The 19,308-nt window shown below is 39.9% G+C and overlaps 1 protein-coding gene across 2 annotated transcripts in view; it reads right to left on the reverse strand.

The window, feature by feature from the left end:
* Positions 1 to 2,634: 2,634 nt before the first annotated feature.
* Positions 2,635 to 19,308, reverse strand: part of TACC3 (transforming acidic coiled-coil containing protein 3) — an 18,912-nt gene continuing 2,238 nt past the window's right edge. Inside the window, exons 2-16 of one of the 2 annotated variants that reach the window (XM_072406574.1) lie at positions 15,841 to 16,003; positions 15,510 to 15,655; positions 12,594 to 13,829; positions 10,291 to 10,366; positions 10,014 to 10,209; positions 9,539 to 9,594; positions 9,251 to 9,375; positions 9,069 to 9,171; positions 7,712 to 7,858; positions 6,661 to 6,737; positions 5,811 to 5,854; positions 5,457 to 5,617; positions 4,678 to 4,784; positions 3,385 to 3,505; positions 2,635 to 2,800 (exon numbers count right to left, since the gene is read on the reverse strand). In XM_072406574.1, coding sequence (XP_072262675.1) covers positions 2,735 to 2,800; positions 3,385 to 3,505; positions 4,678 to 4,784; positions 5,457 to 5,617; positions 5,811 to 5,854; positions 6,661 to 6,737; positions 7,712 to 7,858; positions 9,069 to 9,171; positions 9,251 to 9,375; positions 9,539 to 9,594; positions 10,014 to 10,209; positions 10,291 to 10,366; positions 12,594 to 13,829; positions 15,510 to 15,655; positions 15,841 to 16,002 — 2,823 coding nt within the window. In that variant the 5' untranslated portion in view covers position 16,003 and the 3' untranslated portion in view covers positions 2,635 to 2,734. Of the gene's footprint in view, positions 2,801 to 3,384; positions 3,506 to 4,677; positions 4,785 to 5,456; positions 5,618 to 5,810; positions 5,855 to 6,660; positions 6,738 to 7,711; positions 7,859 to 9,068; positions 9,172 to 9,250; positions 9,376 to 9,538; positions 9,595 to 10,013; positions 10,210 to 10,289; positions 10,367 to 12,593; positions 13,830 to 15,509; positions 15,656 to 15,840; positions 16,004 to 19,308 lie in introns of both variants that reach the window. The other variant, XM_072406575.1, reaches the window with a different exon arrangement.

Genomic DNA, 19,308 nt, shown 5'->3' on the forward strand with positions numbered 1-19,308 from the left:
TGAATAATGAGCAATGAATTTCCAATAGGTCATCAGCTCTGTTTTTTCAATATCTTGGCATATGTGCAAGCAGCAAATCCCAATTGGCGCACAGTGCTGGTCTTTCCTCTCCTGAGTGCTGCTTTGAAAGGGATATCAAGAGACAGCTATCATTCATTAGGACATCATTAGGGGTCCATTCACACCTCCCAGTTCTTGTACATTGCTGTAATGCACATGCATTGTCATAGTCTGGTGCATTATTGCAGCCAATACTTGGTCAATGGACTGGCGTCACAAACAGATATTGACAAACTACATTCTTTTTGATGCAGTACAGCACAATGCACAGAAGTATACTGTAATGAGTTGCAATGCATCTCTCCACAACACACTAACATTACATAACACACTTTTATTATTGCCAAGCATCAAAAAACAATGATGTGTTTTAGTCTTCTTTGTTATTCTATATAAGCACTTTAAAAAAAGTTTTAAAAAATATATATTATGCATTTTCTAATGCAATAGATTTAGATATAGTTTAGGCAACAGGACCTCAGTTTATTGAACTTCTTGCATGGCATTGTGATCTGTAATAGGATTGTGTCTCAATGCTTACTTTAGGTCAGAATTTATACATTTAATGATAGAGGATCTTGGGGAGGTAAAGTGCTGACTACATAGACTTTAAGAGAACCTACCTGCAAATGTTTAAATGCCTGTGCAGGTATAAAGTTTAGGTGTGCCCCGGAAATAGGGCAGCGAGTGTACAGGTCATCTCTATTCTATTCAAATACGATTATTGGGATTGACATAGAAGAAACAAGGAAACAATTTGTATATTAGAAGCAAATGTAAGGTCCTATATAATTAACATTGGAGGTATGGCGGCCATTGGAAAAAAATGGGAGGAACACAGGTCAAGGCAGAGGTATGGGGGTATAATGGAGGTAAAATATCATAGGCAAGGATGGGCCAAAAATTGGGAGCAGGTGGCAGGTAAAAGGGAAGTGAAAGATTAAAAAAGTTCAAATTGTAAAAAGGGTTGAGTAAAGGAAAGTGGTAGAAACCTGTCCATCATATGGAAAGTGAACTTGAACATGGGGTTGTGGAGTTGAGAAGTTCAATTTTTCTTGCTCAAAGAAGCTTATACAAGGAGTTCAATGATTGTTTTTCAGCAGCGAGAATATCTAGAGGTAAAATTGAGGATTAGAGATTCTGGTCAATGGTTGGAGTGCTATCGTAGGGACTGATCTCGGGAATAATGCAGAAATGAGGCAGTAAACTTTAGACCAGAAAGAAGACCCAAATGGGCATTGCCACCATATATGCAAAAATGAGCATGGATTTTTGTAAATTGTGTAGTCACATGACAACAAAAACAAAGGTGGTGTGTTTAATGTTGTAATGGATGGAAATGAGTGGTCGGTAGGGAGAACGAAGCTTTTGTCTTTTATTCTAGTGCCACAGGCCAAGGGAATGACAAAGTGATAGGAAGGTCAATCTCGAAGGTGCATCCAAAGAGGGTTAACACTCTAAGTTTTGTCTATAAAGGGCATTCAGATAAAAAGTTGAGCATCTTAATATATAAGCAGATTAGGGACCCCCTAGGTAGGTATAATGTTGATTTTGATATACAGAGTTTATCAGAACCCCAAATGGACTGAAAGATTGAGCATTGCAGAGATAAGTCACAGGGAGGGATTTGAGTAGAAACAGTTCAGAATAGAAGCCCCTCTTTATAAAAGGCAATCTGAAATAAACACACAATTCCTATAATAATGAATTTTGGACTTATCACCTTTCCAAGCTTTAGCACCCAAGGCAGATGTCTACCACCCAACTCTAGCCCTGCTTATGACCCATTCCTAGAGGGTAAAGCTTCAGAGGCATCATGTAATAGTCCAGTACAGCGCATATGCTGGAGTTGCCCACGATGTCTTCTGAAAATAATCTTTTTGGAGTTCATCTGATACTCCAGATTCACTGACATGTATGACCATTCCTAATTGACTGTGTTAAAGTATATTTAAAGTAAATCCAAATAAATTTTGGGTCCTATGTAGTATAGAATATAGGTTTTTACCATAACCAGTCAGTTTTTTGCCACCTGTTGACCATTTGTAAATGGTCACTTCATTGTTTTCCCGACAAAATAAATCATAAGAAGGCTCACTAGGACAAAGGATGAACCTCACTATTTGGGACATTAACCAGAAAGTTTACAGTCCAAATACATTTTGGTTTTGGGCATATACAAGAGTCCCTGGGGCACCATACACCCATTTTGTACTTGTTTAGCTGCAGTGGGAGCATTGTCTTTATAAGGAAAACCACCAAGAAATCCCATCTGAGTCTTCTGAAGCATTTCTCCAGCCTTTTCCCAGTACATCCCTCCATCTGAGCATTTCTAGAGACACATTTATTAACACACAGAAAACAATGTGTAGCCCCTTTAGTTATGTCAAGGACCATAGCTAAGACACCATATGCCATGTTGATACAGCATTAACTTTATGTGGAAATGTTCCAGGTGATTCTATGTTTTGAATGCACAGAGTGTGGAGAATAGATGAATACCAGTCAGCTCCACCTCCTTAATGTTCCTCTTATTACAAATTTTCTTTAAGATTGTAGAAAAACAGACAAAAGTAGAGTTAAAATTCTATTTATTAGGCTTTAACACATATAAAAAGACAGACAGTGCTACAGATCACACAAATATATTACAAAAAGTGCCAGGTTGATGACGTCATATCTTTTCCATCTTCAAGATTAAGTCATCGCATATTTTTGTCAGTTCGTCGTTTTCTTTTGCCTGAATGAAGAGGAGAATAAAGTGTGACAACCATAGATGGAATTATACTTAATAAAGCATCTCTATATATGTATTGCACAAAAGGCAATGTTGTACCCAAAACCAGAAAGACAAATGTTACAATGTACATGCCATATCTGTTTATAATTTATTCTAAGTTAGGGCTGTCGAACATTGTCAGACCAGGATCTGAACACATTTGTAGTATCTCTTAAACAGTAAATTGGTAGTAGGTTTATTAAGGCATGGATTGCAGTCAGACAATTACTGTTTATATGAAATCTTGTCTGACAACCCAGTTCTAGACAGATAAAGCATGACTAGGAGAGATTCTCTACTTTCAGTTCTATATCAATATGTGATAAACAATAGGAAAAGGTGATAGAAAGTAGCTGAGGGGAGGTAGAAAATCCTGAAAAGACTTCAGACTGCAGATAGGGCAATAGGTGTATTAGGCACTCTTGCAACCATACAAAAAACCCAGATAGTAGAAGTGGAGCTGGATAATGAGTATCTAAACTAGATACTGTCAGACAAGCTGTACTCTTGACATTTCAAGACAGACATTACTACAAGTGAATTACCTTTTGTTCCAAAGAGCGCTCCAAAGACTGGATCTTCATCTGCTCTTTACGTACTGTTGCCTGCAGTGCTGCTACTTCTGCCTTGTATTTGCTCCTTACTTGGGCAATTTCTTCATTGGCTCTATTCAAAGAGAAGCAAAATGTCATGAGAAAAAAAAAAAAAAAAAAGTGTCAAAAATTCAAGCAGTTTCTCAGTAGGTGTTAACCACCAAAAGGACAATGTGGGAACACACAACAGAAGTATAGCACGACAAAATGCCGTGATTTGACCAAGAATTCTAGTTGGAGAGGTTACTGATGTGACTTCCTCATTTAGGGAACCAGTGTGCTACTAAAGCCTTGGCATACTAAAAAGACTTGGCACACAAAATTACCATCACTTTTGGAATGTGACAGTGTTCTGTGTTTAAAAATCTGTCAATTGGCAACTGAAAGCCGCTGCAGTAAAGGCCTGGCAGAGCATTAAAAAGGAGGAAACCCAGCATCTGGTGATGTTCATGTGTTCAAGACTACAGGCTGTCATTGCCAGCAAAGGGTTTTCAACCAAGTATTGGAAATTTATTTAACTATTTAACAAAGTTACTTTTGACTGAAACGAAGTGATTGTGTTAAAAAGGCTTTAGTTTCTCACATTTTTATGCAATCTTTTTGTTCAACCCACTGAATTAAAGTAGAAAGTCTGCAGTTCAACTGCATTCGAGTTGTTTCATTTAAAATTTGTGGTAATGTACAGAACTGAAATTAGAAAAAAGTTCTGTCCAAATATTTATGGACCTAACTGTACATATGTGCCCAGCCTGCTTTATGATGCATCCCATTCTACTCTAGTGTGTAGAAGTAGAAATAAAAAAGGCAAAACACTAGCAGCTTTCCTTGTTCATTCTAGCTCAAGACCAAAAAAATTATAGGAGTTAGTTTTTCCAGGTTTCAGCAGGGATCACACCTGTATGCTATGTTTCAGCATGCCTAACTTTTTGGGTTGCTTTTGTAGATGGCGCCATTCTGCTGCAAGGAGCGGAGAAGGGGGGAGAAGGGGAGAGAACGAGCGGCACCCCACTGTACTCTTTCACTTCCATTTCAATAGTTTGTCATTGGTGGAGCCACCAAGAGAGATCCATGAAGGACAAGCACTGTACACGCCAGATTCTACTCTGATATCAGCCCTGAGGATATTATCAGATGATGTATGTAGCCAGACACTGTGCTTTGCTTCCCTCTTCAAAGTTCAGACAGACAATATAGATTATACACAGCTTTCACATTAACCAGTCTGTACAAATTGGTTAAATTTACTTGTTTAGTTTTTCTTCTGCATGTGCTTTCAGTGCCTGATATCTCTGCTCTTCCTTCTTAATTCGGGTCAGATAATCCTCAACACATTTCTTGAGGGCATCTTCATTCTAAAAAGACAAAGTATTTAAAAACTTGCCAAACACCACAAGAATAATTTCAGATCAATAAAACCATACCATGATCACCTCCCAAAAGAAAAGTGTACGGCCATCAAGACACACCAACCATGTATGTTCATGCAAATCAAACATGTTTATGTAAGCAACATCCAGACACTCCGGTAAATCAAAAATGCCTGCACATTTACATCACCCCTCTATATTGCCACTTATTATATATGATCGATGCAAACAATTCAGACTTCTCAAGCATCAGCATTATCGGACCTTTAGTGCAGAGAAAAAGTATGAAAAGTGGATAGGCTTACATAAGGGATGTCCCAGATTAGGGAATCATGACACCTGGAGCTCTGCAGCAATACAGCTAGCACCAACCTAAACATGTTTTCATGGTAGGCATGTATAACTGCTTCATATATTTTGTGGTATACTTGGGACTTAAAAATGGACCTAGTGCTTTCTGCATGTTCAACTGTATAGTCTGTAGCAATCACAAAAGACAGAAGTCTGGAACAATGCTTCCTCCTGTCTGAGGTACACTGGTTTAGCCATGAATTGGGTATCTAGGAGATAATCAACCTCTAAGGCAGCCTGTCAGGAACTATACTGACTTTCAAAATTTGCATGAACAAATTCCTGTTTTAATATAAAGCCCATTACCTTGCGGTAACCTTCCAAAACCTCCTTCTGCTTTTCAAGTCTTTTGAAGAGATCAGAAAAGGATTTTTCCATAGAGTTCAAGTCTGCCTGAACCTGTTGCTTCTCCTCAACCACTTTATTTAGCTCTAGCTTTGACAATTCCTTCTGTCTTTGTGAATCCTCTGTAGTTAAAAAAATAAAAAATAAAAAAAATAGATTAGGAAAAGACATTGAATCCAAAGCTACACTTTAAGTTAAATCATGAACGACTAAATGCCCCCATGTTAGAATCTATTAGTGTTCAATGAATGTAAAGCTACCACTCGGCAACACATAACCAAATAATTGAGAAAAAAATATATATACACACATTACCTAGTATTTGTGAAATAGTGTTTTCAAATTCAGCAATAATTTTCCTGCAATGTTAGAACACAAAACAGTCAGTAACAAAACAATAAATAAAAAACCCACAAACATAACAAAGGTCCATATAGAAATGTTTGCAAACAACTTCACTTTTGCTTTCTACATTTTTCTAATTAAAGTAATTTGGAACAGTACAAGATTCTTGGTGAATGAATAAATTTGATCTGTAAATACCCTATGGAATTTAAACATTTTTAATGCAGTTCTAGTACCATTTTGAATACTGCTTGCTTTTTTAGTTACCCGAGCTTGAACAATATTTCTATACAAGTCAATAGAAAAGCAGCTGGAATCTGCTCATGACAGTCAATAGAAGCTCAGACATGCATGCAAAAACACCAATAATTCAAAATGCTTTATATAGCTGTACAACCAGGACCACAATTCCATTGTGTTTTATTGTATATACCGGTAATCATTTTACATTTACAACTGAAAGTCAAATTGTAAAAGGAAATACTTTTTTCCTGCCCCTACCCCTCCCAAACTCCTCAGGTGTCCATGTTAAGCTCCTCACAAGTAGTTAAGAGCTGAAAAGGATTCCACCTGACCGCTTAGTTTGGAAGTCCAGGCCATTTCATAGTTGGATTCCAGTGGCAGCTGCGACTTAAAACCAGATTGCAGGCAAGGAAAACCTGAATTTTTTCCAAGCACCTGCACATTCAAACACTTTTGTGCCATCTAATGGCCAAACACTCACCTGCAGTATTTATACACAAAGATTGCAGACAACAAAAAAAAAAAAAAAAAAAAAATTGAAAAAAGTGGGGGAAGGGGGGTGGCGACATTATCTTACCCCATTTCGGCATATTCAAGGTAGAGTTTTTCATGCTTGTTTTTCCATTCCATAACCTCTAGTTCTTTTTCCTGCACCTAAAAAAAAAGCAACAGAGTAGCTCAGCACTTTTTAACAAATAGGTAAAGGTTGTGCATCCAATTACCTCCCCAGTTACTGTTAAGTGAAACAATTTCCCAGTAATTCAGCCTTGGTTTGCAGATAAAATTTTCTACAACAGCAAGGTACAAGCAGCTGCAGAGCCTGGAGGAGAATCATCTGCTTGGGTAAGGCCAAAGATCACAGGGCAGATGCACTTTCCTTCCAAATTAAGCAAATGCCTCCATCTGCCACCGCTTAGATTGTAAGCTCCACTTGCCAGGGTCCTCTTCCCGTCCGGTGTCACTGTCTGTCATTTGCAACCCCTATTTAATGTACAGCACTGTAATATGCTGGAGCTATATAAATACTGATTATTAATAATCTGGTAATCACACCCAGTTCAGTGACAGTTGTAGGCATCAAGTGAAACCATGCAACTATTGGTATTTAGCTTTACCTTTTCAAAACGGGTACCCGGCCATAATACTTTAACCTCGCTAGCGGTATTCCCGAATGTGACTCGGGGTGGAAAAAAATTGCAAAAAGCGGTAATCCCCAGTCACACTCGGGGTACCTTTGAGGGTCCCTCTTACCTTATCCCCGCGCTCCAGCGGCGATCTCATAAACAAAAATTTCTACGCAAAAAAAATAGGATCACTTTTTGCATCAAAAAATGACAGAATTAGAACGCTAGGGGGGTTAATAAACCTATAGCCTTTAAATTATACATTCCTTAGGCTTGTAAAGCTTAAAACCTCTCTAGATAACCCATCTAATGTAAATATGCTTCTTTGCCAGGGTGCAATATGCTTAATTAAAAAGATAAGGGGGTTTCACAGCAGCTTCTACCTTTACCCCCAAAATCGGATACAAAAACTACCACACACCCCTTCTGCTGCAAAGAAGGTCTTGTCATGATTTCAACCGTGTATTAGTCACACATATATGGGATACATCATAAGCTTCTCACCTCTTGCCGAACATTTTCTATAGCTGCATCCATGTCCTTCTGGCTGTACTTGAGAACTTCAACAATTGCCCCCACATCAGGCGGTAAGAGGAAGGGGTCCTGAGCAGACAGAAAACCTGCGCGGTCTGGATTTAAAGGAACCGTGTCCTAGGGAAGAAGAAAGCCATTCAGAGGGATCTGCTGTGCAAGTAACTGAACACCTTGTGGAGTAGCGGCTGTGTAAACAACTCAGCGTTACTACAGCAACAAAAGAATAAAAAGGAAGCCAGCACAGACAAGAGAAAGGTGAGAAGCGACAGCAGTTACTGGCAAAGTCTAATTCTATCGTTGGTGCCGGTACTTTTACCTCAAGTACTAGCAGAAAAGTTTACAAGATTTCTACACAAATCCATAAAACAAGTACAAAAAAATGCAGATTTACATATGATACAATCAAGGAGTTACTGAGATTCTGAGACAATAGTCACCAGTTTTCCCTTTTCAATTCTGTGAATTAAAGGTTTGGCTATTCATAATTTTAGAAATATGAGGAGTCCCTTTGGAGCATATTGCAGTAATACTTTTTTTTTGCCTAACAGAACAGCAACACCTTGAACAGTCTCTAAAGGAAAGAAAAAAAAAAAAAAAAATTAATTAGGGGGATAATTCAAGCTTTGAGAAACTTTTAGGCCAGTGGTTGCCAATGAGAAAATGTTGGTGTCCAGAGAAAAATGTGGACATTACCTGCAATTTTTATGCTTTATTATTAAAACGAAAATTATATTAAATTCTTATATTCTGAGACTATTTTTGCATTTATATTGCACTAAATTCATGAACTGTACTAGAGACGGAAAAACACGGGAGGCGCAGCGTGACGTCTGTGTAGTATTAAGCCATCTGAGACAACCGTTGCCGAGCCGTACAAAAAGTCACCCGGCTCCACCAATACCGATTCTCATCCGATTGTTTTATTTTATTTATTATAAGATAATGCAACAAATGGAAATAGTAATATTAAAACTTCACTTAAACGTGAGCTGATCAATATTCAGAGCCTCCACAGTCCTAGTCAGGCACTTTTAAGATTATTCTACAAATGTATTTATCTCTAAATAAAAAAAAAAAAAAAGTCATTAACAGTCTGCAAGATTTAAAAATTATGAATTTAGTAGTCTGAAAGGTTGGCAACTGCTGTTCTAGGCTGCATCACAGTGATGTTACTGTATATTATAAAAAGTTCACCTACACCACAAGCTTGGTATGCAAACAAGTTCTAAGTTTAACACCAGAGAAGTGACTCTTGCTATTGTCTAGCACACACCGCACACCTGGAGGCATTGTAAAATCAAAGTGACAGAGTCAGCACAAAACTTACAGCTACAGTGAACGTCCCCAGGAGATCCAGGCCTTTGGGCTTCTCTTCAATTTCCAGGATAGGCATGGCAGGGAATGTTGGTAAGGCATCAAAAAGTCCAGCGCTGAAATTAGCATTGAAGACATTTAACAAAACATTTTCAAATTTCTGGTAGACCAATAAACAGATGGTGTGACACCTACCCGCTACGGAGAGGTAAACTGGACATCAAGTCACTATCTGGAGCTGTAGACTTCTTCGGAGACTCTCTCAGCAAAGGATCAAATTTCAGATACAGGGACTGCTTCCTCAAAGCAGAATCTTTGAACTTAGACAAAAAACACAAAAGCGACTTGAGCTAGGTAAACACCAATAACCATATGGCAGGAGACAGACAATATGGACTGGACAGGATGTAAAATTATGTATGGAAGAATGCTTAGAACAGGTGCACATGTAGGAGAATGAGTAAAAACTAATAAAACACTTACAGATGAGGTGCCAAACTTCTCAAGATAGTCAATCTCTATTGGCTGGTCAAATCCAACTGCAAAAAACATGCAAAACGTATTACTGTTTCTGAATTACTATTGGTACTGGATATGAAATGTGTCAAACAACCTTTACTAAAAGTAGTAAAGTTAAGATTGTACAAACTGTCCTGCTGACATTTTCATTAGACAGAAATGAGGGGGAATTCAGTAACAGACCAACAAAAGTTTCCCCATTGGAAAAATGCTTGTCCCCAGTTAAATTAAAAAAAATATTTTTGTGCCCCTTCATATACTCTGTTCAGCCTACATTGGTAAAAAAAATGTTTCTACTTTTACAGGACAGAAGGGGTAAGAATCCTCATTAGGTTCTTGCTGCTCTTCGGGACACTACTTCCCGTTTTCTCTCCATAAATATTTGGATTGACCATTAGAAAGTAGAGAAACGCGAAGATATTTTCTCTAGGCCACTTACATTCTGTAGCTGGTCTAAAATCAATTTCCTCTGCTGGCTTAAAGTCTAGTTCTGCAGCACCAAAGTCCATATCCAATGATTCAACCTGAGTGTTTGAAATGGTTTCCGGCAATACAGTGGTAATCTGTGAGGTATTTTCGTCAATGGCTGGAGAGGTTTTAAACTCTTGAACAGCATTCACATCGGTGTTCACATCCTAAAAACAAGAGACCGTAAGTGGGACTGAACACAAGTCAACCAGTATAGCACTGAAGAAATGAGGAAACATACGCATTACCTTGTGTTCCTGAGAAGTATTCTCACTGCTTACAATCACCGGTTTGTCCTCTGCCATAATGGAGTCTTGGAGAGGCCTGTAACATTCAAGTAGAAACCAATACAGATCACATTTAGCCACAGAAAACACTTCATTACACCAGGAGCACCAATACACTATAGGTAGGGCAATCATGGCATGTTAAACTATGAAAAATGCTGACTAAAGTAACAATTCAAGAGCACCACCTAAATAGCAAACCTAGCAGACAAGAGTATATGTCATATCCAATATATGCAAGTGCATGTATTCCTTATCAAAGATATTAAAGTACCCCCTTCAATAAAGGTCTGCTTTGCCCAGGCATATTGCAGGGCCAGAACCTGGTTTGTTCGTTTCACAGTGAAACAGATAAACCCTTGTTGAACAATGGAAGAGGCTAGGTAATGTCATCAATCTAATGCAGATGGAAGGATTTACCCCAAAATTCTTCCCGTTAACCAAAAAGGTTATCCGCCTAAACCAGGGGCCAGCAAGCTTTTTAGGCTACTAGGCCATTTTAGGATGTCAAGGCGGCACACTAGGCCGGACTCCCTCTTGAGTCCCATGCCGATGGCTCGGCCCCCCCACCAGGAACGCCCCTGAAGGGAAATCCCTCTCCTTCACAATGCATATGGAGGACAGAGAACACCCCTGAAAGGAAATCCCTCTCCCCCGTATGCATTGCCCCCCTACCCCCGCTGGACCAGATTAGACTGGATCGACCAGGGGGGCGTTAGGCCGGAACAGACTACTGGCTAGGCCGTATCTGGCCTAAAGGCTGGGGTTTGCTGACCCCTGGCCTAGGCACTACTTTGGCTCAGATACAGAACTGTGACGTGGTGGGATTTTTTAAGTTTCCAAAGTTACAAATTGATAGGACATGGGACCATGTTAATAATAAAATGTGTCCTCAGATGGAACTACCCAACTCTCATGCCTCAGGATTCTTCACTACTAAATGAATACGCTTGTCTAAAGTATCTACATAAACCACATCTTAAAGGAGTCCTAAAATCTTTGTTGTGCTTCCTTCCACCGGCCTTCAAAATTACAAGAAGCAGTAGAGACCAATGGATCAAACCAAGAAGCACAGAACACATGCCTCAGATTCCCATAAAGTCCATTTCTGAAGTACTTTATTTGAAGTTTCTCCATTACATTAGGCAAAATTAGGCACAGAAGGAAAGTCCAGCATGATTTTTTTTCTATTTTAATTGCCCAAGGTGAATTGACTGCATGGCTCCCATCTGTACTATTTTGGGCTTACTATAGGAGCTACAATACAGTAAACAGGAACGTCACCAAGAACTCAGATTTCCATACTGAACAGGATCTCTTCACAAGAAACTTTTCTAACAAGTATGGCCATACACCCCAACAAAAGAAAAATAGGAGTAGCAAGAAATGCAAAGCCATCTGAACTGAACATATGAGGGAGGCACCAAACATCTCAATGATGGGGTAACAACCTGCCAGGATTTCAGGGGTCACGGATGTAACCAATGGTCACGGATGTAACCAATGGCAGACTGTGGGCAATACAGCAAATAGGGCCCACATATGCAGCATGTGACCACCTATATGCGTAGAAATGTGCCCTACCAAGTAGGGCCTACAACCATTCCTACTGGCTGTAGTTAATTACAAGCATCTCATCTACCTATCACTATTCCAAACAGAAGGCTACTTCATATTTCTACATATAAGCACATTATGGCAACATGAAGCAGTTTATACATTGCCTTTGTAATACAATGGGAAAGAAGAATTCTACAATAAAACCCAAAATCCTAAAGCAGGACTTTTAAATTTAAATTTTTAAATTAATAAAGTAAGGTATTAGCAACCTGATCAGTCACAATTCATTGAGGTACACATGAAGGGATCCCCAGCAACTTCCACTTCCCTTGCAGATGCTAGGACTTCATGAACTCCTGCACATCTAAATGGGAGTGAAATCATCCTGACCTGGCCACGCATAATGGAAGATTGGGATGCGGAAGTGAGAAGATAGCACTATAGGCTTATAGAAGTCACAGCTACAGTATTTACTAGAAGTCTGGAATCATTTACATCTACGCATTGTGATGTATAATATATACATACCTACCAAAACAGACAATATGCAGATAAAAGGGTTCAGATCCTCAGTCAAGTTGACCCCCTTACAAGAGTGCTTCCAGTTTGACGATTTGGTTTATCAAAGCTTTTCTGCATACAGACCCCCCCCCCCCCCCCAACCACACACAGAGGGTGATAGACGGAACATATTGGATACTTACTTTTCAGCTGGTTCAGATAATGCAGATTGATCAGCTTCATTCTTTTTTGAGACAGCAGCTGTGCTTTCTTCTGGTGGAATGCCCTCTTTATCCACAACTGGAACTTCATTAGCAATTTTGGGGACTTTAGGGGAAGCAACCATTTTTGATGCCCCAGATCCAAAGGGGTTAAAATTGGGATCATCAAACTTATCCCAGTCAAAGTTGTAGGAAGCTTTAGGAACAATAACCTCATCCTCAGGTTGTTTTGGAGGATCCAGCTCCTTTGGTTTTTCAGGTATAGATTCCTTTGCCACCGGTGGCTTTTTAACTGCAGTTTTCACAGGTGGTCTCTTACCAAGTTTTTTAGGTGGAGGCTTACGAACAGGAGCATCACCACCGCCAAAATCAAATTCAAGCTTCACGGGCTCTGCTTTATCACTTTTCTCTTCAGAGACAGGCTTTTTGGGGGAGTTTTGCAGCTTTGACCCTCCAGTATTAAATGGGTCTATGGAGTCAATTTGATCTGGATCAAACTTGTAAGCTCCTTTTGGAAGTGGCGGAGAGTTGGGAACAGCAGGCTGCGGTTCTTTTACATTCACAGGGGCAGGCACAGGTTGTGGTTCTTCCATAACCCCAGTAACAGGCACAGGTTGGGGTTCCTCTACACCTCCAGTGACAAGCAAAGTTTTTGGTTTTTCTATACCCCCAGTGGCAAGTGCAGGTTGCAATTCCTCTACACCCCCAGTGGCAGGAGCTGGTATGGCATTAGTTAGAGTATCTGTGCTAAAAGCTGTCTTCTCAGCAGGAATGATACTTTCGTCTTGATCCAGGGGTGTAGTTGGATTTGATGATAAACTTTCCTGGACATCCGTGCCAGCCACTAGGGGAACAGTATCATCTAACCCCGCTTTACCAGATGTATTTAGAACATCTCCATGGGAAAACTGTACAGTGACTGGAGAATCTGTTATAGTTGGACTAGCTCTCAAAGCCGCTACATTTTCTATTACAGCGCCAGTGTTCTCAGCAGAGGCTTCGGACAAGTCTTTAACCTCTAGATCAGCTAGTGAATCTAGGACATTTGTTGGACCACAATCTGTTTTTACAGGGGAATTCTGCATTGTCTTAGAACTTTTGAATGGATTTATCTCATCCAGATTATCAAAGTCAATGCTGTAGGCACCAATGCTTTTAAGTGGAATTTCATTGTCAGGGTTTGCTGGGGGATCATTTGTGACAGTTGTGGCTTCTAGACTGTTAAGAGAAAAGAAAGAATTATAGTTACTTGAGCAGCTAAGTAGAAAACATAACACCAAGCATAACATTTTCATATTCATAATAGAAATTCCTTAAATATTTACAATTCTGTTCAGCCAGTCTTTTTTGTAGACGGATGAATGTGGCCTATGGCACAGTTTAGGTGACCCTAACCTTGCAGAAGGGAAGATTGCTGATGTGCAGACAGCATGGGGAACTTGCATGTACCTATATTCTGTGGATACCAGTGTATCAATCCCACACTGTATAAAGGTGCCCAGGAGAGGCAGAAAAGACTGAATACCTTCATGGAAGCAACAATTCAGATTTGATGGCATAAGAAGGGCAGACATTTTTGGCTATAAATACCAATTTAAAAATCAACTGCAGTCCACGAAGCTCAACATGCATCTACCTATTTTTATCACAAGGTACAGTATACAAAAGATAAAAGGAGAAGATTGTGTCTCACCCCACAAACCAAAAAGTATCTCAGTAGAACTGTTGTGTTCATAGGAATGGAACACTAAACGCATCCCAATGTGCTGACCTGTACAATAAACTCAGAAAAGGATGTCTATGTAAGCCACAACAAAATTGTAGGGGAGAGGCCCAAGTAAATCTAAGGAGACACCGTATGAGCAACTCAGATTGGAAAATACTGTGAAAATGATTCTGCCTCAAATACAAGGATTCCCTTAAACTACTGAAGGCTAACTATTTTACAGAAAACCAGAACTCATGGAAATTAATTTACTGAAATCCGTAACAGGTAGCGCTTTCCTCTTCGTATTTCTGTTCCTTAGTTCGTATTTCTGTTCCTTAGTTCTAGTCTGCTTTTGTCAAGGCCGCAGAAGCCTCCACTCCAGATGTCGCCATCTATTTTATGCTTACTAGACCTATAATTTTAGCTTCACCCACTATATGTAATTGAAGTTCAGAAAGTTCAGTTACTGAGTTTTTATAACCCACCCATTGTTTAACCCTTGCCAATTTGCGATGCAAAGGCAAGAAAATGCCTTCCTGTTTAAGTTGATCTGTCAGCTATTTATACCTCAGTAAAGGTCCTACATAACAGGTACCATACCACAGGGTATTCATAAAAAAAAAAAAAAAAAAAAAAATCTTAAGAGAATACAATCTTGCTCTGTTACCGAGAGTTGAAATACTGACACCTCTTCGGCCAATGAGAATGCTCTCCGGCAGGGAGAGGCATAGAAGCCTATAACAGGGAATTTAAGCCATCCAGTAACAAAATGAAAAGCAACAATCAGAAAAAGTTTAGGCGTTACAGGTAAAATGTGATAGGCCTGCTTCATGTATAAAGGGTGGCTATACCATTTATATCAGATGGATGGCGAGCCCTGGAGAGAAGAGACGTCAACTGCTGAACTTGCTGGTGTGGTTTGTACACAAATTTAGGGCAAATTATTTTTTCACTACACTTCTGCTTTAAAAAGGACAGATAAGCTCACCAAACACAGCCATTTAATGAAAATATTAGAAAATGAGAATCCTGGTGATCACTATACAGTACTAGCAGTACAAAACCCACAGATTCACAGCCTCGGTACTTTAATTTAGATAAGGAAGTACCCCAGTTCCAATGACATAGCAACTTCAACAAACACAGAATTATTTTTCATTAAAGCTTAACATGTTTTACAAAAAGTTTACCTGGAAGCATCTTCTGAAGAGAGACAAAGCTGCTGCAGTGCCTGCGTACAGTCATCCAAGGAGAAGAGATCCTCTTGTTTAGCTCCTGGATTGGGGCTTACAATCCTCCGAGTCTGAGGGTCCCGCATTGGTGTCTGGAAAGTGACCTGGAAGGCAGAAAGATGCATTCACTACACACAGAACATGTGTGACTAACGGCTTCCTGGGCAGAGCAGACCTCTCCCACATCAGGAAACTTCATTCACTTAGGAAAACGTTTGTACTACACGCCTACAGCTGCAGCTCCAAGAATGTACAGTGTCAGAGAGGAGACTTTAAATACAAAAAGTACCTTCATGCTTTTTGAAACACTTTTGGGAGGAATATTTTCTTTCTGTGAAGGACGGAGGATAGAGGGTCTGCCGGTAGGCTGAGGAGGCGTAAACAGGAAGTCACACGACTCGGCTGCTATGTCGATTGCGAGATTTTCATCATTTAGAGTTAGTAGACTCATTCTAGAGAGAAAGAAGGGAAGAACTTTGGTGGTGGAAGTCGGCTATAAAACCCACACAAACCAGACAAAAACAGGACAGCCTCATCTGATCAGCCCACATGTAATAAAACAAAGCTGTACGTGTTATGTTGAAAATGCAATATTTAAAGCACAAAGGTAATCTTTAGGGTAAAGTCATACTGGTACTTTATCGGAGTGTCAAAGTCAGAAGTACAAGCTCACATTATGTCAAAAATCCCCTGCAGCCCCACTTTGAAACATCTGGACTAAAATGGACCATTACCCTTACCGTTCTTTGATTCATATCTTTAGTATTCTATACATACTGCCACAATATGAAAGTACCCCCGGGGGCCCAGAAAACTGATGGGCCACAATGCAAACAAACATTAAAGATGTATGGTTATAACTAAAATAGTTTTAATTTGAAATTAAATGCAATTGTTTCTAGTTACCATAATATGCGTGCACCAAATAAAAGTGATGACAAATCAGGAATCTCTGCAATGGATACTTCCAGAGAAATATATGAATTACGCAGAATTCATGTGACAGATAGCCAAGGGGTACATGTTCTTACTACTACTACATCTTCAGGTGCCTACATCTCCCCATTCCTGAGAAATTAGGGTTCACAGAAGGTAAGTGGCCAGATATGTGTAACAGGGTAGCACGGCGTGATAGGTATAGTTTTTCTTATCTTGAGATAGCACCGCAGCAATAAAATTTTAGGGAGGTTAGCCACAAGAGGCACTTCAGCAATAAAATTTTAGGGGGGTAGCAAGAAGAGTCCCCCACCTATTCTTATTTCCCTTTATTCTACTGTTAGAGATTTTGGGGTTCACAGAAGGTAAGTGGCAGCTATGTGTGACAGGGTAGCACAGTATGGCAGGTATAGTTTTTGCGTATCTTGTGATGGTGCTGTAGTGATGAAATGTTCCCAGTTAGCACAAGAGGCCAGCACTTGCAGTCACTTTTCCCTTTTCTTACAGAGAAATTGGAGTTCATTGAGAGTAAAGGGATAGATGAGTATGACAGGGTAGCATGATATGATGGGTAGAACAAATTTAATGGGGAAGGGAGGGACAAAAGGAATTTCCTACTGGCTCCACATTTTCAGTTGCCAACATCCCTGTGTTCCAGAGAAACTGGGGATCAGAGAAGCTAAGTGTCCAGCTATGTAACAGGCAGCTCACCATCCTCTGTCCATCACTCTGCAGAGTCAGCAGATTTGACTGCTGGCGGCAGTGGTACTGAGCACCTCCCCCAGGGTTCCATGGCATGAGGAAGGGGTAACCACACTGCCAGCCAGAACACAGCCTTGCAGTTTTGTGAACTTTAAGGGACACCACAGTGCAAGGATATTTGGCACATGTTCATTGCCAAGAGTGGCCCCCCAGGTGTCCCCAACATGCAAACTTATTCTGGGGACCCTGGTCTTGAAATAGCCCCACTTATTGTGGAAATATCCCCGATTGTTAGGATTTTATGCTTGTGACCCCGTATCTGGCAACTTGTTAGGTGTAGAGGACTTAAATTTAGTAGCAGCTCGTAGGGTCCCCTGTGTACACAAAAAATTTACATTTCTATGACATTCATTGTGGGAGATATGAAGGTTTATACATGGGGATAATGAGACACAGCACTCAACACAACACAGGAGATGAATGCGCGCCCCATCCCCCGCAATACAACAAGCAGAGAGGGAATAGGAAGAGGGCCGAACCTGACAGCTCTACAGGCCGTGTGTGGCCCGCAGGTTGGGCCCCCTTGGCCTAGGGTGTCACCTAAAGGTGGGGTGCTAATGTGGCCGACCTACACTCAGGCTGCTGCTTGTCCCAAGAGATGCTGCTTCCTCTACCAGCTTAGGGAAGCAAAGAATGACAGTCACAGCTCCCTGGCCAGCGCTCCACAGATATCAGATGCCAGCACTATATATGGATCCATCATACGCCAGCACTATATATGGATCCATCATACAAGTACCAGGTTGGGACGCCTAAGAGAAATCTTTTTACCTCCATGGTCCCGCTGTGCACATCCAGCGTCGTTTTCCTATTCCAGCGTCGTCCTGCGACCGGTAAGATACCGGCCGGCGGAAGACGAGATACCGGCCGGCATCTTACCTGGTCCCGCTGATCGTCCACGTCCGTCTTCGTCCAGCACCGGATGATCTCTGAAGCGAGAAGCCGTCCGGCGGAGAAAAAAAAACCGGAGGCTTCTGCGTGCGTGATGACGTCGGCGCGTATGCAGGAAATTCAAATAGAAACTCATTTATTTTGTATTGGATTCAATACAAACTCCTGTATTCAATCCAATACAAAATAATTCAAATAAATACAAAGTGTGTAATTGGTAAATTCAAACTGTCCTTTTGTATTGGATTGAATACAAACTCCCGTATCCAATCCAATACAAAGAATAAAAAAAAATAAAATAAAAGTAAATAACTTGGAAATTCAAATTTATATTTTGTATTTGATTGGATACAAACTTGCGTATCCAAGCCAATACAAAATAATATAAAATTAATACAAAGTACATAACTGGTAAATTCAAACGCTCATTTTGTATTGGATTGAATACAAACTCCAGTATCCAATCCAAAAAAATAAAAAAAAATAAAAGTAAATACATTTTTTATATTCATATTATCTACTAGAACCCTGTTCGGACATATTTCTGTAAGTTACAGGTCTACAATTTAAAAAAAAAATTTCATGAAAAACAGTGGATCACTTTTGGTACAGAAATCTAGACCTCAGTGTAATGCTCAGGTGGTTAAAGATGAGCAAAGATTTAGAAATTAAAAATATTTTGCTGGAATGGATACATTTAGGAATAGAAAAGCCAAAACGTATCTTTCCTGCAGAAAATTAAATAAGCCAACCCTAAAGGATGCAATCATACCCAGTCTTCACATCACAGGATATGACCATGTGATACAAACTTGTACAGCTCTGTCTGTATAAGGAAAGGAGATGTCAGCACTTATGTGAGGTCTACATACAACAAGCATAGGTAAATACGATGAATACGTGCTGCCTGGTAAATATACCATCAGGGCTGAGGAAATGGCACAAAACTATTGAGCAGATTCCATGTCACAAACAATTGAATGAGATCAACTACTATCAAACAGTATAGGTAGGTATTTGAGTAACCCTGTCATACAAATTTATAAAAGAATGAGAGGACAAGTCTTTTTTTAAATTAAGGAATAATTATGTATTAATAATGCATTGATGCATATATAATTATACAGCCGTCATGTTTTATATCCTCACTTCTGTTATATTAGCACAG

The sequence above is a fragment of the Pyxicephalus adspersus genome, chromosome 3 (assembly GCF_032062135.1).
Source record: "Pyxicephalus adspersus chromosome 3, UCB_Pads_2.0, whole genome shotgun sequence".
Taxonomy (NCBI): Eukaryota; Metazoa; Chordata; class Amphibia; order Anura; family Pyxicephalidae; genus Pyxicephalus; species Pyxicephalus adspersus.